A 23,734-nucleotide genomic window follows, 5' to 3' on the forward strand; every position below is an offset into this window, starting at 1 on the left:
TGAAAACAATAAGGCTCGCTGGTGACTATAGTAGGTACTCGGATGATCAATTATCGCAAGCAAATGGAACTCCAATCGCCAATAAGAAGAAGAAGAGAAGATCGTTCAAAACATGAGAGCCCTTCAAAGATGAATTCTGACAAACGGTATGTCGTTCAAGTAGATATACCTAGGTAGCATAGCGTCCCAACATCTGGCGCGCGCGGAGACATGGGGTTGGTCGGAGAGCTCACCGATATATCATCGCACTTTCTCCGACGCGTTGGTTGTTAGCATTTTCTCTGCCATGTCGTTAAGATGTTGTCTCTGTTCGCAATGCACAAGCTGAAAATATATAAAAATATATGATAGCAGACTACCTAGGTACTCACACCCTTTGTCATATGAAGGAAAAACGTAGTAGGGATGGAGCTCGAAATTGAAGGTAAATATTTGCTTGACATGAAACGAGCCAATCAAACGTTTCCCCAGCAAGCAGGCACGCACCTTGTCCCAAATCGGCTAGCTTGAGAACAACCCCCGCAAAAACCGAGCTTTGACTTTTTCACTGAGAGACAGACAGAGAATTGATTTTTGCCTACCTGGGTAATTGGCAGCATGATCCCGTGACTGCACAAGACCTACTTTTGCTTTCTCTATTATTGCATTTTATCCTAGCCAGCTTGCTTATTACCTAGTGCATTTTTTTTCTCATGCCTATACTTCCCCATCACATAGTGTTGTTACATGGTGCTGCGTCGTCCTCTACTTTGGGATCTCGAGTAATTTTGACGTCTTTACTGCTGTCTTCCAAGAGTACGTTTCCTCTCCTCTCTCCTTGGGGAAATGACAGAGTATAACTCACATATCTCAACCCAGGCCATATTTACCAGGAGTCTATATTTCAGCATCGTAGAGTAAATTATCCAAACAAACACGCCACCAGACCCTTTGCCTCGAAACAGAGCCGCCCTGTGTCCAAAATGGGAGACACTGAAACTAATACCACCATTAGGCCATTGAAATATGTTGATGTATGCATGATACATTTCTTCTCTTGTATCTTCAAAAATTCAAGGAATGTATTAATATACTAATTATCTCTAGATCGGCATCAACTTAGGAGATCCCGTTTTCAGAGGGAACTATCATGGTAAACAAGCCCACGAAGACGATCTGGCAGATATCATAGAGCGAGCCCAAAGTATAGGCTGTGCCAAATTCATGGTAACTGGATCTGATTTGAAAGAATCAGAGCATGCAGTTCAAATCTCGAAGGATTATCGTATGTCATGATTCACCTCCTCTTCTTTTCCTTCCGCTGACCCTAAACACAGCCGGATTTTGTTACGCCACTGTTGGCGTCCATCCATGTCAAGCCAAACACTTCGATGAGCATCCTGAAGGCCCATCAAAACTCCTTGCCGAGCTCCGAGACCTAGCGCTCAGCTCCAAACAATCCGGACAAACAGTAGCCTTTGGCGAGATTGGGCTCGACTACGATCGCCTATTCCTCAGCCCCAAGGAGTCCCAACTAAAATGGTTTGAGGCACAACTCGACCTTGCCGTTGAAATCCAGCTACCCCTATTCCTGCATTCGCGAGCAGCGAGTGACGACTTCGAACGACTCTTAAAACCAAGACTTGCCCAATTACCGAAGGGGGGACTGGTGCATAGTTTTACAGGCACAAAAGAGGAGATGCAGCGAATGATTGAGCTGGGCCTGGATATTGGTGTGAATGGGTGCAGTCTGAAGACGGAGGAGAATCTTGAGGTTGTCAAGCATATCCCTCTGGACCGTATACAGATTGAGACGGACGGTCCGTGGTGTGAGATTAGACCGTCGCATGCTTCGGCTAAATATTTGACTGATGCGCCGCCTTTGCCCAAGGCCGTTAAGAAGGAGAAGTGGCAGAAAGGGTATATGGTTAAGGGTCGTAATGAGCCTGCTGCAATCGCCCATGTTGCGCATGTTATCGCGAGGGTTAAAGGTGTCTCAGTCGAGGAAGTTTGTGAAGCGTACGTATTATTCATCAATCTTATCATGAAAGTCTTGAAGATCAGCCATCACTAACTCCTCTGGTTCAGGGCATGGAATAATTCGATCAAGATGTTCGGTCTTGGAGAGTTGAATAACTGATCCTATTATAACCTCTCCTTAGCCTAAAAGTTAGAAACGTATTTCGAAAGTACTTGAAATATTTTTTTATACTGACGGCGCCACGTGCGTTCATCTTGCACGATTGTAATTATGAAGACTGTTCATTTTGAAACTTGGGTGTACCGAGGTACATGGGGGATGCAGATTAGACGTTGTACGACTGTGTATATTGGCTTACAGCATTTTCTTCTTCTGTGGACAGAAAGCTGAGGTTAGGAAAAGCTGTATCTCTCATCAACCTTGGAATCTGATTAATACCTAGGCTTTGATCTCAGAAACCATCATGAAGGAAATACAAAGTACTTAGATCCACCACCGACCGATTCTTTGTATGAGTCTAATTTCAAAGTCTCATTTACCTAGGTATTCTAACTACTTACATATATCTTGACACCATTTGTATATCTTCAATCTCACATGTCGGTGGAATACCATACAACGGCGCCCAGTAGCTTCTGCTTTCTCCTATATATCAGTATAGATCTTCCAGTGCATGCTGGTTTATTGGAGAAGCAAGAATCGATATAGAGGATGAATCGTCTATAATAGCTTCATGATTTTCGTTCCCCCATGCATTCTGTTGACTAGTTGGTTCAGAAAGAAAGAAAGTCTCACTAGCTGCATCACTCTCCGTGACCATGTCTGATGCCGTTCGGTACACCAGCGAAGAAGAGCCGAATATAATTTCTTCGCCATCGCTATCTGCTAGCGTAAAAAAGTCAGGCTGAGAATCTTCTAATGCCGATTCATCGGTTGCCAATATTTCTTCCCGTTCTTCATCACTGAGATCATTCAAGCCCGATGATGAATTGAATATCCATTTTGCTGAGGGAATACTGCAATAGCCGGAATCTTGTTCGTTCTCATTATCTGCATCCGATAAAATATCATCGCCACCAGTCACTGAACCTATGGTAGAGGGCAACATGTCTTCTCCAGAGATATAGCCACAATCCGATCCCTCCGTTAAAAGGCAGCTATCATCGTCAGAGGGGATGATAGAAGAGTTTTTTCTGATGGACCTTGCGGACTGTCCGACTTTGTATGCGCCTTTTTGGAGAGCTGTCCACACGACGCATCTTGTCAGTGATCGAAAGTCAGACCCACAGTCTGTATCTGCCGCATTGACACAACCTTCATACCGAGCATTTAGATTCCTCTCGATAGAAGCAATCTTGTGCCTAGAGCCGGGGCTTAGAGGACTCCGAATTAACATGGCCATGGATTTGGCCACTACTGGTACGAGTCCGGCCCTATGCTGAACGTTCTAATATGAAATGATCAATATATGAGCCATCAATGCAATGCTGTTAAACGAGGGACTTACCTCATAGTAACTAGATCTAAATAAGACAGGAGCTATTTCAGACAATCTAGGCCCTTTTTCAGATGCGGTCCTGTACACTTCATTATGCGGCGAGCGAGAAGGTTTTGCGAGCAGCGATAGAATCGAAAGACCCAGCAGTTCATTTAAGTTCCTGCTTCTCTCGAACAACTCGCTTCCACTATCTCTCAAGCATTTATCAGAAGGCTGGCAACGGAACCTGTTCTGAGTAATCAGACATCTGGTATCTTCGACGGGTATGTCTAAGTTGTCACGAGGCCTCAGCGATGATAACAACGATGAATGATCCGGGCGCAGAGAAACTATATAGGTATCTTTCATGGAATTGGTCTCATCTTCATCGCTGCTCTCCAAAAGCTGTGCATTAGGAAGGTCTTTCAGCCACAGCTTTGTCAAAAATACGCTCCAAGTGGTACAATGCTTGGGACTTTTCATATGAATTTCAATGTGAGACAACGTTGCCCTGTCAATTCCAGGCGGTGGATGCGGATCAACTGCACACCCTCGCACTGTGCGAGGCAATTTTCCCGGCAGGCTTCGTGGAGATCTATGGGGTTCTTCACACAAGATGACAGAAACGTGGAGGGTGAGCATATCTGCTGAGCTGTGATAGCCGTGGGATATCCTTGAAACTTGGAGATATTCACCGCGACAGATCTGTTCAAAAACGAGAAAAAAAAAAAAAAAAAAAAAAAAACATCAGAAAAGTAATGGTCACTTCTTAGTTCTCACTGATAACTCACCAGTGAGTTTTGCATAGTTTCCACGGCTTCTTTGACAAAATTTGTTATAGCCATTGAGTGGTCCAAATATGTTTCAATATATAAGTCCACACTTAGCTCTCGCTTCAAGGTAACCCAGACATCACCGAGATTGGCAGCTCGCCTGGTTGTAGGGCATATTTTACGTATATTGTCTCCGAACATCAGCGTGGCAGTTGCTCTTGATAACAAGCATTGCCCGCCTGGAGGTATTTGCCTGAAGGATTGAATGCCAAGATCAACAACCTGCGTCATTAAGGGCCACAAAAAGACAGTCGAGATGCCAAAGTCCAAGGAGGATCGAATATGATGGAACAATTAAACGCAGCAGAAGGAGCTTCTGATGACTTCTCCGCGCTTGGAACGCAGTGTGGACAAAAAGGGAAGGAGCCATCCCAGGGAGCAGGCGGCAACCGTCAGAGTCAGACGTCTAATAGAGAACAACTGCTTGGGCCTCGTTTTGCACTTGACTATAGCCATCTATTATGTATCAGTATCCTCAGAGCAGAAGCATATTCATGTTTAGTGTATACGCGCGTCTGAAATTCTGATTGGCTGTTGATACAATGTAGAAGGCCGGAAAGTCACGTGGATTGCCCTTATCGTTATCAGCGAATGCCGAATGGACAAAGGAGCTGGGCTGATGCAACGGTGTCTCCTTACCAGCAATTGACAGAGATGCCAAATGATGAGGTAGTCACTGCTCGTCATGCCGAGCGAAGCGGCGCGAGTGATGAAGAAGCTCGTGCCCTTCTCTCGAACGACTCTGTCCACGATGATAGTTACGACGACGACGATGACTTGGTAGTCGTTCCCGGCAACACCGATCAGCAAGCACAGCAACAGCAAACACGTCCAACCCCTCCAAGACCACATATTCCTCGCCAGTCCTCAATTTCTCGCCCAGCTCCCGACGGACAACGGCGTACCCCTCGAACTCCAAATCGCGTTCGCTTCGACCTCTCCGATCAGGTTGCCGAAGATGACACGCCAGCCCACGGCCACGTCCGGCCTGGACAGGATGACGACTTTTGGCTAGAAGAGGAAGATTATATGGCAGACGGATCGCAGCGCTTTCGTAGTAGTACCGGGCAGATGGCGCCCTTGCTTACAGATATTGAAGCTCCAATTGTCACGCTGGCGACGTCGGACGACTTGTTCCTCGAAGATCACTTGGAGGATGCCCGGCCTCGCAGCGGCATGCGCATGGCATTTATGAATATGGCCAACAGCATTATTGGCGCCGGTATTATTGGCCAGCCATACGCTCTACGACAAGCTGGCATGGTCACGGGCATAGTGCTTCTGGTTTTGTTGACTATCACGGTCGATTGGACCATTCGACTTATTGTCATCAATTCCAAGATGAGCGGCGCAGATTCTTTTCAAGCTACCATGCAGCATTGCTTTGGAAGAAGCGGCTTGATTGCGATATCCGTTGCTCAATGGGCGTTTGCATTTGGGGGCATGGTTGCATTTTGCATCATCGTGGGTGATACCATCCCTCATGTCTTTGCGGCGTTGTTTCCGTCTCTAAGAGATATGCCGTTTTTGTGGCTTCTCACGGATCGAAGAGCTGTGATTGTTCTTTTCATACTGTGCATCTCGTTTCCTCTGTCTCTCTACCGGGACATTGCCAAGGTTAGTTTACACAACTGGAGAAGATCTTCATGTGTGCTAACGGTTGTAGCTTGCAAAAGCCTCAGCGCTAGCCCTAGTTAGCATGCTTGTAATTGTAGTTACCGTTGTCATTCAGGGCTTCCGTGTCCCCTCGGAATTGAGAGGCGATTTGAAAGGAAACCTTTTCATCAACTCTGGTTTTTTCCAAGCTGTCGGAGTTATATCTTTTGGTAAGTAGCTGTAGGTGCGTTTCCTTTTGCAATGAACTTCCTGACTAACGTTTCCCAGCGTTTGTGTGCCGTACGTAAGAATATTCCTGAATACCCGCAACGTGCAATCTGACCTTGATTGTTAGACCATAATAGCCTGCTGATCTACGGATCTTTGAAAAAACCAACCCTAGATCGATTCGCCAAGGTGACACACTATTCTACCGGAGTCTCGATGGTTATGTGTTTAGTAATGGCCATTGCTGGTTTCCTGTCGTTTGGATCGAAGACTCAAGGCAATGTACTCAACAACTTCCCATCCAGTAATATCATGGTGAACATAGCACGACTGTGAGTAACAAAAACATAGCTCATGGGCACAAGCTGACATATGTGGGTGTAGTTGTTTTGGCCTCAATATGCTCACTACTTTACCTCTGGAAGCCTTTGTCTGCCGCTCCGTTATGACCACATATTATTTTCCTGACGAGCCCTTCCACCCAACTCGCCATATATACTTTACCACCGTCCTTGTTCTTGCTTCCATGTTCTTGGCGTTAATAACTTGCGATCTCGGTGCAGTATTCGAGTTGATCGGTGCCACCAGTGCCGCAGCCTTAGCCTATGTCCTGCCACCGCTCTGTTATGTCAAATTGAGCAATTCCAGCCACAAAGCCAAAATCCCAGCTTATGCCTGCATCGTGTTTGGCACAGTTGTGATGGGAATTAGCCTCCTTCAGGCCATAGGTAGAATAATCAGGAGTAAGCAATCCTTTGCCAGACCTTATAAACAATAAAGCAGCTGGCCCACTGACATGAGTCTACAACAGATGAAGGTGCTGCTCAGACTTGCAGTGGTGTTGTATAGTCTTTTCTCCAGTAAGGAGCTCAGTCGATTCGTCCCTGATCATCCAACTTATGTGAGGTCCCAGACGTGCACTCCCCTACACTCTGTACATACAATAACTACAATACACGTAACAAAGCTTCAAGCTTGTTTTTGCATACAATCATGGGTTGTGCAGTATTTGGTTTTCTCTCTTTCTCTGTGAACTGCTGATCAGTAGCACTGCCTTTATTCTTCTGCTCTGTTCCTCTAGATGTATTCCCAGAATTGCATTCTCATTGTTGTGGCATATCTCATAGCACAGGCAGCGTTTGTCTGGGTCCAGCTAGTCTGGGCTTTTGACGCTATATGAAGTGGCACATGGCCAGCCACCAATCAGATTCACGCTGGAGCTTGCCCAGAGATGCTCTGCCTTCCTTCCTTTGTTTGCTGGGTTGTTGTGCTCCTTCCTCTCCTGCCTGCTCATCTTCTCATCTCTTCGTTAATTTTCTCTCTCAACTTTTCTCTCTTCACTCTACCTAGATACTTCTCTGTCTCAGACTTCCGCTAGTTGGCATAGCTTGTCCTGGTCAGTACATATCAATCAATCCCAGAATTACAGGCTTCCTTTCGCTTCTGTTCATTTGTGAGTGTTTGGATGGGTGCTTTCAATTGAGTTTTTCAAGCCCAAAACACGTCCAATTAACACACCTTTTTCTTCCTTGCGAACGATCATAGAGAAAAGGATACCGTCGAAGCCGCTTGACAAGAAAGATCATGGCTGCTGATGCCAACAAGTATGACACAAGCGAGGCTCGCGTGCAAAGAAACAGACAGCTGGTAAGCAGGTTTTATACCAGAAAGATACATTTTTAATTTCTAACAGTCCACCGTCTCAGGCCGACCTTGGTAGTGAGAGGAGATTCGAAATAACAACCGCCGAGGATAGGGATTATGATCCGTTCATTGGGTATACTGAACGAGATCTGGTGGCCTTTCGTGACTCGGTGCAGAACGCTCAGACGTTTCAGCTCCAAAAAGAGAACCAAGCTCATCTTGCTAGATGGTCTAGTAAGCTTTCCTCTCTTCTTACCGTGGCCTATAAACTTCTTACACTGCAAAGAATTCCACGAAACTGTCGAAGACGCGGAAAAGGACCTCCCAGATTTAATGAATGGGCAGAGTCATCGTGCTCGCCTTCATTTTGAAATGCGAAACAAGGGAGCGCAGATAACTACGGCAGTCCAAAGGATGGCACCACCGCAGGCTCCTCGAGCCAGTTACATGCAGGGATTTGGTCAAGACACCTCAGCAGGACGGTAAGTCTTTCTGTATTTTTCAGTCACGTTTCTTAATCTCACTAACAAAATGATGCTCACAAGTGCCTCGGGTGCATATCATGGCCCTTCGACTTCTCGCCATAAAACAAAAAGCCTCCTAGACCCTGCAGTAAATCATTCTCAGTCTCCTTCAAGGTCCGCTAGCGGCATGCAAATGAGGGGCAGGGCAATAAGAATCCAGAGACGGCCTGCACGTCGTCCTTCCCAGTGAGAATCCTTTGAGAATATCTCCAGCTTTCTGTAGCTTATCTTTCGAATAGTGAATACATCGGTGGCCTAGTTGATCCATCTGCTTGGTTGGAAGATGCCAGGCGAAAGTTGTCAAGCCAATCTGATAAGTCCACTCAGCCTGAGGAGGAATCTGTTCAACCTATTCAACTTGTGCAGCCCTTACAGCCTACACGGCTTGAGGAGCCTGTTCAAACCATTCAACCTGTCCAATCCGTTCAGCCTAGTCGTCCTGAGGAACCTACTCATCCTGATCAACCAAATCAGCCAACTCCATTGAAACCCAAGTCTCCTACGAGAATCCAGCCAGTCACGAATTTCGAGAAACAATTTATAAGATCTAATCTTCCTAAACCTCTAACAAGCAATTCAAAGTCGCAATCACAAGCACAGTCACAGCATGACCCGGAAGAGGATTTATTGCTTGCTTTTGACGCCACCCCCGAGAAGATTCAATTAGGAGTGCTGAAACCTAACACAGTGTCAGACCTAATAGATCTTGATGAGGCAAGCCTGGTTGACGATACAGTCGCGTCAACCACTCAGGATAATATTTTCAGATGGCTGCAAGAACTCGGTGTTATAAATGACACACTGGCAGACTTCGATTTCTCCAACGTTAACCAAAAGAAGGCGCTTACAGAAAGGAAGGATCAACTTGTAACCATGCTTAATGCAGCCTTAACGAAGAAGAACGACAATTCACAGGTGACAAAACAACATGAGAAGAAGGCTGAGCCAGTGGCGTCTCCATTGCAAAAATCAGTCAAAGCTCAACTATTTGTGCCTCTACCCAAATCCGTTGGTCTCGGAGCCAGTGTCCGTAGACCATTAGGCATGGAAGCCTCCAGATATGCTCCATCGAGAATCAATGTGGACGAAGCAAACGACAAGTCCAAAGAGGCTACAGATAACTCTATCGATTATTGGCAGAAAACATTGCCTAAGAGAGTGTCTTCGAAGCAGTCCGACAACAATTCCAGCGCACCATTGACGGTTTCCAAACAACAGAAGAAAGTCGACGCCTCTCCTCCGTCCAAAACAAACAGCAAGTCCTTGTATGAGTCTCGCTATGCTTGTTGAAAGCAAGCGGTTACCGACTCATCTCGCGAATATCAATAAATGGAGATATGTGTTTGTAGCTAAATTCCATTTTCCTTCTCTCTCGAATTCTACAGTCACCGCTCATGAAGTCAATTGTCGAAAGCATTTCTTAGCTTTCACGAGGACTTCGCTAGGTAAAACTGCTTCACTTTTTGTCAAGACTAAGAGCGGCGAAGTCTTGCTCTATTTCTGTCAAGATTTTTTATGCTAGATAGCGAATAGACTGACATCTCAAGCTGCGTAGTGACCTAAGATTCTTGAATATGTTTTGACACTTCTTCCTTTGTAGTTACATACTAGTTGGGTTGCTTTCACACTCTCTTTCTTATGAACTGCATACAGGGCACATGAGGTTGCATCGTTTGTAATTTTCATGAAATCTCGATCTGACCACGGCCGACTTGGTAAACACCCTTACTCACCTAGGTAGGTATCGCGTCTGCTTGCTTCATTTTTAATTGTGTTTTTATTTCCTTCCGTACCTGAATTGTTTGCTGTAGCTTAATTACCTAGGTACCAAGAGGATTTATTGTTATTGGCATCCATATGAAATGCAATCAGCCTCGCTTTCTAACAAAGAAAGAGAGAATAAAGGTAAATACTCAAAATAGATAATGGAAACCGGAGGATAGTAAATCTATGCTATGCAAGCATATCAATACTCATTCAAATATTAATGTTGACAGAGAGTGATCAAGTTCCTCGTAAGAACGATGGTAGTATATAGCCTGTTATCGCTGATAGCCCAAGTAAATAATCCTTTAACTCCGATTACCTTCCTCTTGAATTCATTTTCAATTGATCCCTGATGCCCTGAAAAAAGTAAAAACACAAACGCCATTTATTGTGCAGACGTTAGTTTTTGCGGAGAACACACCAAAACCATTGATATAAGGTGGTTGATTCGGCAAAGTAAACGGAGAGCAGGTCCGCTAGAGATCTGTAGATATAGTATGTGTGTTCTTTATTGCTGTTGATTTTAGTGAGGCGTCACGTTGTGAGCGCTTCCATTATTAGTCAGTCGCGGCCTTTTGATGTCTCCGGGACCACCGGCACCGCTAGTTGAGAACGACGGCGCGTTGGTCACATCGTTTAGAGGTGGTCGCTTGAGTCCCGGGTCTTGCGTTGTCGTTGATGAGTTGCTGTTAGTATTGTTGTTGTTGTTGTTGTTGTTGTTGTCAACTACTGGCCTTGTCAAGGGACGGTAAGAGGATGTTGTGAATCCCTTATTCATAGGGCTAGCTATTCCGCCGTTGCCGCCTGGCGCTCCTATTCGTCGGTGAACTTCCATCGAAGGATTAATGAAGTTTCGAGTGGCAGGAACCGGTGACTGCGATGCGCCAAATAGCATTGGTTTCGAGACAGCAAGGCTCTTTGTATGGTCTATTCCAGCTGTTTTGCGGATTGAGGGACTTTCTGCATGGGGGTCAAATTTGGGCGCCATTGGCGACCCTCGAGGGTTTTCACGAAGCATCTCCACTGCGCGGGCTGAATAGAACCCAACAGATGCGTCATTTGGTCCATTCCTAGATATATTCTGCTCATTGTTCATAGGTACTAGATTCGTGCCTGGTGGGTTGGATGCTGTGGTTGTGTTTTCGATTTTGATGCTAATGGAGTTATTTGGTCGCTGGAATTCTTGGCTGAGCTTGTTGTCTCCAGTAGAGTTTCCTTGCACCATTGATTGCGGATTTCCTGCAGGTGCACCAGGTTGAGCGGTGGAGAAATGAGCTGCGTTCTGATGATGTGCTGCATGACCTGCCGCAGCAGGACCAGTGGCCCATGACCTTTCCGGCTTGGAGGGAGTGACAATTGCACCACTGGGGGCAGGGCGCGCTTGATACCCTTGTTGCCTTTGCTGAAGCGGAGGTAATGGCTGTTTAGCCTGGGGCCGCTGTAACTGTTGTGGAGTGTCGACATCCAAGGAGACCTCGTCAGGGTTTCCGGCGGTCGTTGCTACAAAATCCGCCTCGTCGAATACATCGCCTAGTGATCCATTAGGTAATTAGATATGAAAAGAAAAATTGTTGCGTGAAGAATGGGGTTCTCACTGCCAAATTCACCGTCCCCATCGAATGTTGCAGAGGTATCATGCGCTATGTTGTTTTCCTTCCGAGTATTTAATTCAACTGGGCGTGGAGGAAGTTCAACATCCTCCGATATCTTCTTTGCCTGCACGGGCTCTTTCTTAACAGGGGCATAGTCTGGATGGCGATGTAGATTGTCGGCATCCCATTTACTCTGTTTCTGTCAGAGAACATGCTATATTGTGACCGTATTTGACACGGCTTACCGGTGTGATCTTAAGTCTGGTAACTTTAGCGAGGTAGTCCTTATCATAGATACAGTTACCCAGCACGTTTCCGAATGTCCTTAGAGCTCGTTTAAGGCCGTCTGTTGTTCCCTCCTTTTTGGCCTTTTCAAAGGCCGCCGCTTTGCCTTTGCAATTTTCAATGTGACCATACCCGACATCCTAATCTTGTTATTTTGCTGCGAGCTGCAAAGATTCACTAGATTTGATATCATTCGTACCTCATGATAAGTACCGTCTTTAAGTGTGACTCGCACGATGACCGATAGCCCCAGACTTATCTTCCCCGTATTCGGACTCTCATCGACCTTTTAAAACACTTTAATATCAGTTCTGTCAAAGACCGCAATGTCGTCGCACTAACAAAATCTATTTGGATGTTTTGGATGGAACTAGACCAGCCGTTGAACCCAAACACCTCATTCGCGAGATTGATACATTTCTCTGCTGCGAGATAATGCACTTTCTGTCCCGAGGGTCCTGCACGTGAGGAAATATACTCCGGGCCCAGCTGTTTGTCGAGACGTGACTGAAGTGTGGCTACATCACGAGCCGTATACTCGCTCATGCGTCGTGGCCCTTCATCAAACGGATTCGCAGTAACGGCCGTCGTGCTAGAAGGATCGCGGTGTTGGTCGCCCACTCTATTCATCCATTGTTGTCGTTAGTATCAAGACCACTAAGCACAATCGATAGATAGCAGGGCTTACGCAGGCATATTGAGATTGAATAACTCAAAAATAAATCCTCATCAGGTCTGACAATTCACAGCGTCCGTCTGTCTATAGTTGTAGATGCTTGGGCATGGCAGCTGGGCGACGCGATTCCATAAACGCGTGCTTATGTCACCGACGCCAACTCACGTGACTCGGATGCTATATTCTACGGTGGTTATTTCTGAACGGAATATGATTGATTTCCAAAGTAAGAAAAAAAATCTTTTTTTCTTTTTTCGCATTATCTTCGTGGTCCTCTCGTAATTTGCCGCACTTGCAAGATCAGATCATCACTATCGTCTCTATAACTATGGTGAATATCCAAGCCCTAATATCCTTCCAGATAACGCCATGCCTGTGTCGCATCAATTTGCTACAAGGCTAGCACTAGGGATAAGTCCTAGATCTTTGAGCGATTCCCCAAAGTATTCACTGTTGAAAGTCTTTCGAGGGAAATTTTGGGTGAAAGTTTGCACATCCACTCCATCATCCTTGCTCAGCGCTGCAACAACTTCGAACAATGTCGTTTCGACTGGGAACGTTTTCAAGATATTGCCTTTTCTTGTCTGTAGACGTAGGCGAGTTTCCGTGTACGCTGAAGCCGGCTTGGAAGTTACAGCATCAGACGTGGTTGGAAGAGGCGCCGCCGCAGGCTGCGGTGGAGGAGCTTTACCTGCTCGTTCAGCCTTTTCCCTTTCGGCTCTCAATCGTCGTTCTTCCTTGTCCGCAGCTATCTTAGCTCGAATGCGTGCCTTTGCTTCTATCTCATCTTGTTTCTCCTTTCGCTTCTGTGCAGCTTCCTTGAGTCGTTCTTTCTTCTGTAACTCTTCCTTAATATCCTGCGATTCCTTGGTATGTTTTCGGCGAATTTCCTATGCCAAATAGAAGGTCAGGGCGGAGTTTGGAATCCTACTAGCGTATTACCCACCTCGTTTCTCTTTTTATCAGCTTTATCCTGCTCTGATTGTACGGCGCGTTTTGCAGCTAGCTTTTGTCGTAGTTCTTCCAGGCGTGCCTTCTTCTCTTCCTCTGTCAAAGGGGCAATTTCCTCGGTGGACTCAGAGAAGTCAACATGTTCTGTCTTTGACGCATGAAATTCCGCCTGTGCATGGCTCCTGAACTTTTTTCCACACACGTTGCAGACTAGACTGCGAGGCTCTTCGCCTTCTTTGAGAGCCGGGCCTTCTTCATCTTGTGTTGTATCGGCGGTAGTGGCTTTGATTTCGTCAAGTGATTTGTCTTGGTTCGCTTCGAGCCATTCAAGGGCAGGTTGGACTGTAGCTTCGCATTAGCAATTAGAGGTGGAATTTCAAGTTGAAGGTGGACGCACGGCCTCCAGTCTTTGATATTGCAAGTTCCGCCCGCTCCTTGTCAAAGCCCATTTCAAGGAGCTGCTCAAGGTCGGAAGCAGTCATCGTGTTTGTATTGAGCAAGACCAGACAGGCCGGCCTTAGGATGCGGATAGCGGGGGTGTTAGAAAGGCAAGCTCGATTAGATGTGCAGAGTAGAAGAATCCCACACAGGCAGACACCACTATCGTACTGGGAATTAGGTAGCGAGAAGTAATGTCGGTGGAATAGTCGTAGTAGCTCAGGTGGTATGTTTTGGACGGAAGTTAAGCACTTTGGCCAAGATGTTCCTAAAGAGGCCACGGCAGCGCATGTGGGGATTGTGAGGGCTATCTTATCGTCGCCTTGTTGTATCTACTATTGTTCCAGTTCTGATGGTCTGAACCAATCACTTTTCAGCTAGGCTAAATAGCTTTCTATATTGTTGTGCCCTATTTTATAATCAGCTCAGATAACTAACTAGCTGTGCGCCAATACTGTCTCAGAGTCTGCGAATTGTTCTAGCCTCCCGACAAAGGCCAACCTGCCAAAGACAAAACTAGGATGCCAGCCTCTGGATGATCTCTGCCTATTTGCAGCCAGCATTCACACCTGGATTGGCATTTATTCTAGCATTTTGCTTGAGATATTTCTGAGTGGAAAGACCAGATGTCAGGACGCAAAACGCTGTGTATTGAGTGTGTACAGGGCGGCATATTTAGATGACATCACCCGCTCGCTCATACAGAGATACCGTAAATTACCGCCAAGCCACCGCCAAACCCGCTTATCTAAGCAGTATGGCCGTGACATCCAGCCAGACACATTTCGACGTCCATCAGTAAGGGAACTCTCCGACACCACACACCAACTCTCCTTCCTCGCCTCGCGATTTAGACTGCCAGACGACCGACGTCTATTCGAAGTCTGTGCTTTCAACACTTCCTCGCTACTGCCAATTTGATTCTTTCGATCCGCGGGGTTATTTGATTAGCGACCTTGGTCTCCTCCCCTCACACATCATGTCCGTCGACCTCGAGCCCGGTGATCTTGGTTTCCGCCGTAAGAATCCGCATTTGTCATCACCAAGCCGGCATGGGTATTAATATGTTCAAAAGGCCCCTTTAATCGTGAAGTAAGCGAGGTTCTACATATTCGCAACCCGCAAGACAATCCCGTCGCATTTAAGGTCGGTCTCCTTGTTATGTGGTGCTTGTTCTCTACCCGGCAGATGCTGATTCTAGATTATTACGTGCACAGGTCAAAACCACCGCTCCCAAGCAGTATGTATTCTCGTTTCGAGCCCGTAACGACCATCATTCAGCCGCTAACCCACGTACAGCTATTGTGTGCGGCCCAACTCGGGTCGTATAGAGCCGGGGAAACATGTTGAAGTGCAAGGTTGGTTATATGTGGTGTGCGCAAGTATTTGCTATATGGACCAGATAATAACACCGTGAGTAGTTTTGCTGCAGGCGATGAAGGAGGATCCCCCCGCGGATGCGAAATGCAAAGATAAATTCCTCGTTCAGTCTGTTGCTGTCACCGGAGATTTGGAATTCTCCAACGTCACATCGATTGTGAGTTCACTTCCCTTCTTGCCAGGCCCATTTCAAGAAATTTTGAAATACTGACTTATGAGTCGTGAAGTTCGAGAATGCACCGAAGGCATCGATTCAGGAACGAAAGATTAGAGTAAACTATCTGCCTGCCGAGGCTGCCAATGGAGTTGTACGTTCCAAACATCATCATCATCGTTATTGGATATCTATAAGAAAAGAACTACAAAACTCATTTACTTTTCTCATAAATTCCAGGCCCCCACCGAGGAAGAGCTCCCTGCGTACTCGTCACCGGGTGGTGCTTTTGAAACACCAGCGCCAACCTCTTCCAAGACATTTGATAATACCTCCCCTATTGCTCCGCCGAATTTTGAAAAGTCCCCCAAAGTAGAATCACCAGAGATCAAGAGGGAGGCTGCTCCGTCATCTACAGTCGAAAATGTTCCGGCAGCTGCTACAGAACCGGCATCTAAACCTAGCGTTGACGACACTAGAGAGCAACTCTCAGATGCACTAGCGCAGATTCAAAGGCTAAAAGCCCAACTTTCCGAGCAAGGTCTCCGTCAACGGAAAGCCGAAGGCGCACCATCTTCAACAACAAAGGGAGGCAATACGCTACAGCAACAAATTGCCCAACCTGCAGCAGAAGTGGGAGTGCCAGTGCAGATTGTTGCGGCATTGTGCTTACTTAGTTTCCTGCTTGCCTACTTTTTCTTCTAACCATTTTCTGTTTCTAATGGGACAAATCCTCGTTTATTTATGCTAGTCTATAATTCCTTTCCCCTTTCTTTTTTTTTTTTCTTTCGGAGCGTGTTCTCTTTGCTATTACTTCTTGTCTGTTCATGTGTTTTATCTTTTGTTTGCCTGACATGGGTGAATATTTTTTAGCCTTTTTTATTGTTGTCTTCCTTCTACATGTCCCCCTTTTTGTTATTATTTTTTAAAGCGTTTATTGCGCAATGCATGGTTCGTTTTCGCTCTTCTCAACGACTCAATACATCTATCAACCCCGCAGATGGTCTGATATGACTCCTATTTTCGATACTGGTAACTTTGAAACTGTTTCTAGAAATTTAGTCACTTATTTGATGTTGTTGACTTTCTATTCGGTGCATCAAGAGCTTTTCTCCTATTTTTGACTACTGAATGTCCTGTTGATAAACGATTAACCATGCCATTGATTTACTGTGTCTGTGTTTGGACTAAATTATAGTTCTTAGAACCAGAGGTCACTATGTACTTTCATAAACATTGGCTTTTGATGTACTTATATACAGATCCTTTCTATCATGATCGTCTAGTATCCCTATTCATGTTCAACATGCTCGAGTATATGGTATGTTGTTACACGGCTTTTCATAAATCGAGTATGAAAACCAAAATAAGTGGGAGGAGCAATACAAAGTCCTGACCTAATTTTGAATCTCACTTTCCTTCCACCCATCATCCCCCTCCTCATCATCCTCTTTTCCGGAAGTAGCTGAAATGCCTTCGCCGCCCCGTCCAGCCCTTTTAGAGAGCCCGCCGACAATCCTGCCGCCTTCGGCTCTCTTGACTCGACACCACAGTCCGACGTTCTTGTCTAGAACGAAAGTCCAGATAACCCATACCCAGCTTCGGTGGCACGGAAGAGGCTCGTAGAATTCACTCGCGATGCGGTGGACTTCGGGCAAGCGTGTCCACGGGATGGCGGGAAAGTCGTGATGCTCGTTATGTAAGCCAACGTTGTATGTTAATATATTGAGCGGTCCGTAGTAGGAATATGTCTCTGGAGGGCGCAGGGAGTCAAGGGGACTCGGTTCTATTTTGGTGGTGCTTGTAGACTTGGCCGTCTTCTTCACTTCAGACAAGGACTCGGTGCCACCGGTTTTAATTTCTGAAAAGAAGTAATGCTCGGCAATGAAATGGCCTGCGCAGGGGTGCAAGGAGCCCGCAAGAAAAGAGCTCCATACGAGGTAGTAAAAAGGTTGTAAGGATCCGCCACAGAATTGAGTGAGGGCGTAGTCAAAGGCAAGTTGTATGATCACATTGAGTAGGTGAATCGAAGTGAACGGCGGGCTGTATACAAACATAGGCCGAAGAGCGTAGAAGAAAATCTGAAAGGTGCAAAAGAACGCTTTGCCCAGCAAAGAGTCTAGAAGGAATGCCTCGAAGGCCGTTGGTAAGTCGGTGTCCAGGCCCGCGACACCTAGCGACTTGTGATGGGTAAGATGATACGGCTGTAGACAGGAAAGAAGAAAGCGTCAGCAAGTTGTACTAATACTTCCACTAGGCGCACGGCAATGGTGAAAAAAGACTAACCCGGAAGGAAGCACTGTAGGGTATGCCAATAGGAAGATTGGCAAATATAGCAAGCAGGCGATTTGCGAAAGCAGAGCGGAAGGCTAGATTATGAGAGATTTCATGAATGGCGAGAAAGAGGTTTTGGTTGGCGGTAGCTCCGATCACATATGCGGTGAGGAGAAATTTCCACGAAAACATAGGCGTATCACGAAGTAGGTAGGCGCAGGAAATTTGAAGGAAAACGACGGCGAGAACGACGTATTTGGTCAGAGGCTCTGGGCCACATAATTTGGTCACCTATTTTGCGAAGTGGATTGAGCTTTCAACTGAATATTGTCTATATTTTTTTTGGCGCCATACCTCTGGGTGAGCTTTGATAATCGCTAGACGCCTTGATCGATGAGGCTCTTCAGTATATGTCCAGAAGAAATGGTCATAAGAGGCAGAACCCTCAGGTGGTTCTACTCTTGCAGCCTGTGGCTGTGGCTGTTTTGCTCCCTTCGCAGCACTGCCGTTCACCCTGAGGGACGGAGTGGATGTTGAGGTAACAGACGCCATTGGGAAGAAGAAGAAAGAGGGAAAAAAAATTCAATTCGCCGTTACTGATCCATGTGAAGAGGGATGTGGGAGTATTGTGTTGGATTTATAGTGGTCGCATCAGGCGATGGACTGCTAGTGGAGGAAGCAGTCGATGGACCGTTCAGGCACGGAATCGGATGCCCGTGGCTGCACGTGGGGCTACACCAAGCGGCTGATCATGCTAGCCCTAGTTTTATAGGGAAACATACATAGGTTATATAGCAAACACCGTTTGTACAGGCATGAGGGGGGGGGGGAAATTCACCAAAATGATTGCTGATCCCTATCTTTTCATTCCTAGGGGGGAATAAGAACTCCCCTCCTTCTCACAGCCACATACCATAGAAAACAATCAGAGCTACTTATATAGAACATATAGACCAAAGAACAGATAAATCGCCCATTTAATAATCATCCCCCCGACTTATGACCTCCTTTACAGTCGGTCGAAGAACGATGGTCTAGATTTAAGTCAGAAGGGCACGGATTTAGCAAGAAATTCGTGTCATCATGTAGAACTTACATGTTCAAATTGCGCAGTGTATGAGCCCTTGATATCGCACAATGGGGGATAGTCCTGGACAATTCCGGCAGAGACCAAATTGTTCAACTAAATCATTGGCTAGTTAGTTTCTATCCCCGTCAATATAAGAGCTGCAAACTTACTCCAAGAAGGTACTTTTCTTGACCCAGACGATCGAGGTATCGACGACAGAAAGGCAACGTGCCAAAGTTTTTGTTGATGACATTCAAAAGATTTTTCGCAGAAGACAGGCGAAGAGACACATTCGTAGCGTCTGGGACCTTGGCATAATGAGAGGTTTCCATCTGTGTCGCAGTAGGTTAGACGATGCAAAGGAAAGGAGAAAACGAAAGTGTGTGGAATCAAGGAATACGAACATCTTCTCTCACGTAACCTTTTCCAGTGCTTCCGAAAGTCTCAATAGCAAAGACTTCGCCTTCCTCCATTTTAGTTTGATCTCCGCCTTTCACGATAGGCACGCTTTTGCCGCCGTGAATGATGTGCTGATCGATGTTGTGTCCGTTCAGGTTACGGATACATTTAACAGGGAACGAAGTTCCGTTAATTTCAACCTCATAACTCTCCATTGCCTCTTGGATAGCCGCTCCAATATCACTCATCCGAACATCGATACCAGCTTCCTATACAGATAATATGGGTCAGTAACGAAAACAATCCGATTGAAACTACGCTCAACAAAGATACAGCAAGCATAGGCATATGACCATACCCGGATACCGGTGTTGGTTGCATCCTTCACTGCAGCCAAGAGATTGTCGTAGACGGGGTCAAAAGTCATGGTAAAGGCACTGTCAACGATTCGTCCATTGATTTGCGAACCGAAATCAATCTTCATGACGTCGCCTTGTTGCAGAATCATCTTATTGCCAGCGTTGGGCGTATAATGGGCTGCACAGTGGTTGATACTAAGACCGCATGGAAAGCCCATTCCTCCTTTTATGTTGTCCCCCTCTTCCAGACCTTGGTGACCCGTAAGAGCACGAACAGAATCTTCAATGCCCTCCGCGATTTCGGTCAAGGTTTGGCCCGGTTTGATATTCTGCTGCGCATATTGACGAACCTGTCGGTGGACCTCGGCACCTTGGCGATATTCCTGCAAGAAATCGTTGTTCATGCGATCAAGATACCTTTTCTCTTCGTTGGTAGTACGGTAGTTGTTCTCATCTTTATACTCGACAATTTCTCCTTCTGGGTATTGATTATTGGGGAACAGTTCTGATATGGGAACTCGAGGAGGCGATGACTGTTTTTTGGCGCCTCCTTTCTTCTTCTTCTTGGGCTTGCGCTTCTTCTTTTTCTTCGCTGCTGTATTACCGAGGGAGGTCGTGTGAGCTTATATCACATATCACATCTTTGCATAATCTTTAAACTATATATGAAACCAGAGATCACTGGTAGATAAGGAAAATATACAAACCTCCAGATCCAGCACCCTCCCCAGCACCCTCTTCTTCCTTTTCATCGTCGTCCGAGTCGTCATTGTCTGCTGCATCATCTGCGGATGCGCCTACTGCTTCTTTGGCATGACCATTCTGGCCTTTCACTATTTGCCACGATTCGAGAGAAGTCAGCCAAAGCCAAAAATAAGTAATTAGAAACGGCATCTGAAGACCCACGGTCGAGCTTTTTCAGCTCTTCATCCGCCTGAGCAGCCATGATGAGGAGTGTTTTGAAGCACTACACAAGGCGGGGGTGTAAGGAAGCAAATGTAAAAATGCCGTCGATAGTCACGGATAGTGGCGGGCCGTGGTATTGTTACTGGTAATTCCAATACCGCCAGCCGATGACGCAGTGTCCAATAGCCAAGCACATTCAACCTCACCACATTCTTCACTCCTTCACTTCTTCACGAGCAGCTCTGGATTGACTTCGGACAAGCTGCGCAATGAGGCATGCCGCCTCGTTTGACGACCTTTCTTAGAAGAAGGCCAATACCTTCTGTCCGTGGCCATTTGCTCACTTCTTCTTCCGGCCATTCTCATGCCACCTCGTCTTCCTTTCGAATAAGCATCTTCTCCACGACTGCCAGAACATACTATGCGCGCAGCAGTACTCACGGGCCTACATATTATGAAATCCTCAATGTACCGGTGACTGCGACAGCAGCCGAGATCAAAAAGTAAGAAACACTGCAATCACACCCTTTTCTATCGACACTCATTGACCAAAAACCGCCAAAAACAAATCAAGGCAATTCTACGCGCTCTCCCTAAAACACCATCCAGACCGCAATCGCTCCGACCCAAAAGCCACCGAGCGCTTCGCAACCATCTCATCCGCCTACCAAGTCTTGGGTGACAGCAGCAAACGCGCGCGCTACGATCTCGACCATGGAATCACCACTCACGTCCAAAACACGCATAGCAGCGGTGTATCCGGCCAACATCCCATGGGCAGTCATAGTAGTGCTAGTGCGGCTGCTGGATCATCATATGCCGGCTCCCGCCCGGCAAGCGGTTTGAGTAAACGACGCGCGGCGTTTAGAGGCCCTCCACCCAGTTTTTACGCCCATGGTGGATACGGTACTACAGGGGCTTCACGCGCAAGTCCTGGGGCTACTTATGCGGGTGCTGGTCGCAATGGTGGCAGTGATGAGGATCCAACCTCATTCATCAACAATAACCCCGTTTGGCATTTCGATGCAAAGGCCCATTACAAGAGACAGACAGCCGAAGATGCGCGTCGAGAACAAAGACGGTCGCAACAAATGCGACGGGAACGAGAATTCATCGAACATGAAGTTACCGGTCATGGCGGGAGCGGAAGCTTTGTTTTTCGTTTCGTTCTCGTTTCGGGCATTTTGATTGCTACTGCTTCCCTTGTTGGTGCCATACTTAGGGCTGGTAGTAGTAGTAGCAGCAGCAGTGGTGGTTTAGAGAAGCCGACACAGAAGAAGAATAATCAAGTACTGCCTCGGAGGAAGGGTGATGATTGATTGAACTCGCAGGGCGCGTGTCTATATATCAAGACAGCGCGGAGGCGTCAGACGATTGACTGTAAATAGTATTCTAGCACTTATTTTATAGACCGTTCGTGCTTTTAGCGAAGTGACGACTGGGCTTATTTAAGGGTACTAACTCCTACAGATCTGTCATGTATTGCGACGTGATCGGTATCAATTTTCTAAGACAAAAGAAAAGGTTCTTGGAATTTATTTGATATACAGGTATGGCATGTAGAGGCAAGGGAATCAAGACATTGCCTACAAATTAGTAACTAGATTTCGCTCGAACAAATACCACCCGCGTTTCATCAAGTCAATCACGTGAACTGCCTGCTTTTTGATCACGATTACAAAGAAAGTGAAAAGAAAAAGAAAAAGAAAAAGATAGAAAAACTATTTTGTTTTCACTCGAATGTGCAGACAGTGCAATTAACCGAATGATGCGAGGCCATGCGAACGGCTAATCCAGGGTATCGCACTTGTTGTAGAGAGAGCATTTAACCCTCGAAGGTGAAGCTGGCACCAACCTTGTGGGCAGCCTGGTTCAGGTTTTGAGTGTCGAAGGAAGCACCAAGGCCGAGGGTGACACCGGGGCGGAGGAGGACGTTGTAAGCGAGAGCGGCAATGCCACGGTCGTTAATCTTGGCCTATTGAAGTGAACAATGCCATTAGTAAATTGACTTGACTTCATACCAAAAATGAGAATACGCCCGTCATAACAAGATGAAGAGGACGTAGAGTCTGATCCGGCAATAATGATAATTTTATGAAGAAACGTACCTTGGCGAAAGAGGAGGGGTCAAGGCGGTACTTGCTGGCAACCTCGAGGCCGACGGTGTTACCGGCCTTGGAGTCCCAGGTAGCCTTGGCACCAGCCTCAACCTGAGCGTTGACGCGGTGGTAGTAGCTGGCAGAGAAAACAGAGAGGTTGTTGGTGGCAGTGATGGCAGCAGAGTACTGGGGCAGGCTGTAGCCAACAGCAGCAGAGTACTTGGTGATAGCAGCCTTCTGGACGTCGTAGCCACCCTCAGCACCAACGAGGAAACCCTCGTGACCAAGGACAAGGTCGAGGTTGGCGGTAGGGCCCTTCAAGAGGTCGAAGAAAGCACGAGCGTTAAGGTTGGGCTGCTTGAAGTAAAGGTTGAGCTTGGCACCCTTGGACTGCGATGTGGGCAGGTACTGGGTAAGGATCTCAGCCTTAAGACCCTTGGTGATGTTGTTGTCAAGCTCAAGCTTGGTGTCAAGAGCATTGGCAGTGGTCCAGGCCTGGGTAAGAGTGAGGCCTAAGATAACCGATTAGCACAAATTTACGAATGCTGAGAAGAGAGCTCAGTTCCAGGTAGCGAGATGAAAGCAAATGTTGATGCTTCCGCCGTGCGAAATCATTAGAGCTCCCAGAGCTCAAAAATCTAAGGCCGAGGGTCTTTACCAATGGGCTTGTCAACGTATTTGGCTTCGAGCTATACAAAGCAAACAATGAATCAGCATTGGTTCTTCTGGACGGGAATTATGCGTTATTGAGACTTACAGATCCGCCGATAGGGCCGTCATGGGTGGACTTTCCCTTCACGGTGAAAGTGACGCCATTGGGAGCGTTGGACTTAACCTCGATGCTGGCTAGAAAACAGGAGCACGTCAGTTCCGCTGGCGCTGGCACAAATAATCTCTTACAAAGCCTCAAAACTTACCGGGACTGGTGTGGTAGAAGTCCTTGTTCAGGAGCTACAGTTGAATTTTTTTCTCGCGATTAGTATGCAACAACAATGGTTGTCCGCGGTGCGAAGACATCGGGAATGCTCACATCATTGGCCGCCTTGGCGATGTCGGAGAAAGCAGCAGGAGTAGCCATTGTGAAGGAATATTAAGGTAAAACAGATGATGATGGGGGAAAAGA

At 46.6% G+C, this 23,734-nt stretch overlaps 10 protein-coding genes across 10 annotated transcripts; 5 read left to right on the forward strand and 5 right to left on the reverse strand.

Annotated features, from left to right (window-relative positions):
• Positions 1-962: 962 nt before the first annotated feature.
• On the forward strand, positions 963-2,119 carry UA08_05699 (Deoxyribonuclease Tat-D; the record flags this gene model as incomplete). Its single annotated transcript, XM_020267998.1, has 4 exons — positions 963-1,013; positions 1,087-1,264; positions 1,317-1,998; positions 2,068-2,119. 4 exons carry the CDS (start codon positions 963-965, stop codon positions 2,117-2,119), a joined length of 963 nt encoding a protein of 320 aa, XP_020119064.1.
• A 2,805-nt stretch (positions 2,120-4,924) lies between these two features.
• UA08_05700 (hypothetical protein) lies at positions 4,925-6,943 on the forward strand (the record flags this gene model as incomplete). Its single annotated transcript, XM_020267999.1, has 6 exons — positions 4,925-5,887; positions 6,003-6,096; positions 6,155-6,166; positions 6,270-6,426; positions 6,479-6,837; positions 6,906-6,943. 6 exons carry the CDS (start codon positions 4,925-4,927, stop codon positions 6,941-6,943), a joined length of 1,623 nt encoding a protein of 540 aa, XP_020119065.1.
• A 735-nt stretch (positions 6,944-7,678) lies between these two features.
• UA08_05701 (hypothetical protein) lies at positions 7,679-9,552 on the forward strand (the record flags this gene model as incomplete). The annotated part of the gene is made up of 4 exons (XM_020268000.1): positions 7,679-7,741; positions 7,801-7,972; positions 8,025-8,220; positions 8,502-9,552. 4 exons carry the CDS (start codon positions 7,679-7,681, stop codon positions 9,550-9,552), a joined length of 1,482 nt encoding a protein of 493 aa, XP_020119068.1.
• Positions 9,553-10,552: 1,000 nt separating this feature from the next.
• On the reverse strand, positions 10,553-12,602 carry UA08_05702 (DNA repair and recombination protein radC; the record flags this gene model as incomplete). Its single annotated transcript, XM_020268001.1, has 6 exons — positions 10,553-11,559; positions 11,625-11,814; positions 11,867-12,046; positions 12,106-12,192; positions 12,249-12,528; positions 12,595-12,602. 6 exons carry the CDS (start codon positions 12,600-12,602, stop codon positions 10,553-10,555), a joined length of 1,752 nt encoding a protein of 583 aa, XP_020119069.1.
• A 363-nt stretch (positions 12,603-12,965) lies between these two features.
• Positions 12,966-14,015, reverse strand: UA08_05703 (hypothetical protein; the record flags this gene model as incomplete). Its single annotated transcript, XM_020268002.1, has 3 exons — positions 12,966-13,472; positions 13,529-13,875; positions 13,931-14,015. The coding sequence occupies 3 exons, from the start codon at positions 14,013-14,015 to the stop codon at positions 12,966-12,968; spliced, it is 939 nt and encodes a 312-aa protein (XP_020119072.1).
• A 935-nt stretch (positions 14,016-14,950) lies between these two features.
• On the forward strand, positions 14,951-16,210 carry UA08_05704 (hypothetical protein; the record flags this gene model as incomplete). Its single annotated transcript, XM_020268003.1, has 7 exons — positions 14,951-14,990; positions 15,047-15,117; positions 15,189-15,211; positions 15,271-15,329; positions 15,393-15,508; positions 15,579-15,659; positions 15,746-16,210. 7 exons carry the CDS (start codon positions 14,951-14,953, stop codon positions 16,208-16,210), a joined length of 855 nt encoding a protein of 284 aa, XP_020119073.1.
• Positions 16,211-16,902: 692 nt separating this feature from the next.
• UA08_05705 (Dihydroceramide delta(4)-desaturase) lies at positions 16,903-18,331 on the reverse strand (the record flags this gene model as incomplete). Its single annotated transcript, XM_020268004.1, has 3 exons — positions 16,903-17,709; positions 17,792-18,070; positions 18,134-18,331. 3 exons carry the CDS (start codon positions 18,329-18,331, stop codon positions 16,903-16,905), a joined length of 1,284 nt encoding a protein of 427 aa, XP_020118962.1.
• Positions 18,332-18,756: 425 nt separating this feature from the next.
• Positions 18,757-20,552, reverse strand: UA08_05706 (Methionine aminopeptidase 2-1; the record flags this gene model as incomplete). The annotated part of the gene is made up of 7 exons (XM_020268005.1): positions 18,757-18,813; positions 18,876-18,962; positions 19,019-19,180; positions 19,265-19,516; positions 19,606-20,228; positions 20,314-20,439; positions 20,513-20,552. The coding sequence occupies 7 exons, from the start codon at positions 20,550-20,552 to the stop codon at positions 18,757-18,759; spliced, it is 1,347 nt and encodes a 448-aa protein (XP_020119074.1).
• A 236-nt stretch (positions 20,553-20,788) lies between these two features.
• Positions 20,789-21,831, forward strand: UA08_05707 (hypothetical protein; the record flags this gene model as incomplete). The annotated part of the gene is made up of 2 exons (XM_020268007.1): positions 20,789-21,015; positions 21,087-21,831. 2 exons carry the CDS (start codon positions 20,789-20,791, stop codon positions 21,829-21,831), a joined length of 972 nt encoding a protein of 323 aa, XP_020119199.1.
• Positions 21,832-22,337: 506 nt separating this feature from the next.
• Positions 22,338-23,689, reverse strand: UA08_05708 (Mitochondrial outer membrane protein porin; the record flags this gene model as incomplete). The annotated part of the gene is made up of 6 exons (XM_020268008.1): positions 22,338-22,487; positions 22,621-23,123; positions 23,270-23,300; positions 23,369-23,457; positions 23,529-23,562; positions 23,642-23,689. The coding sequence occupies 6 exons, from the start codon at positions 23,687-23,689 to the stop codon at positions 22,338-22,340; spliced, it is 855 nt and encodes a 284-aa protein (XP_020119198.1).
• Between the last annotated feature and the right edge of the window lie 45 nt (positions 23,690-23,734).

Source organism: Talaromyces atroroseus (genome assembly GCF_001907595.1).
Source record: "Talaromyces atroroseus strain IBT 11181 chromosome Unknown scaffold_7, whole genome shotgun sequence".
Lineage (NCBI taxonomy): Eukaryota > Fungi > Ascomycota > Eurotiomycetes > Eurotiales > Trichocomaceae > Talaromyces > Talaromyces atroroseus.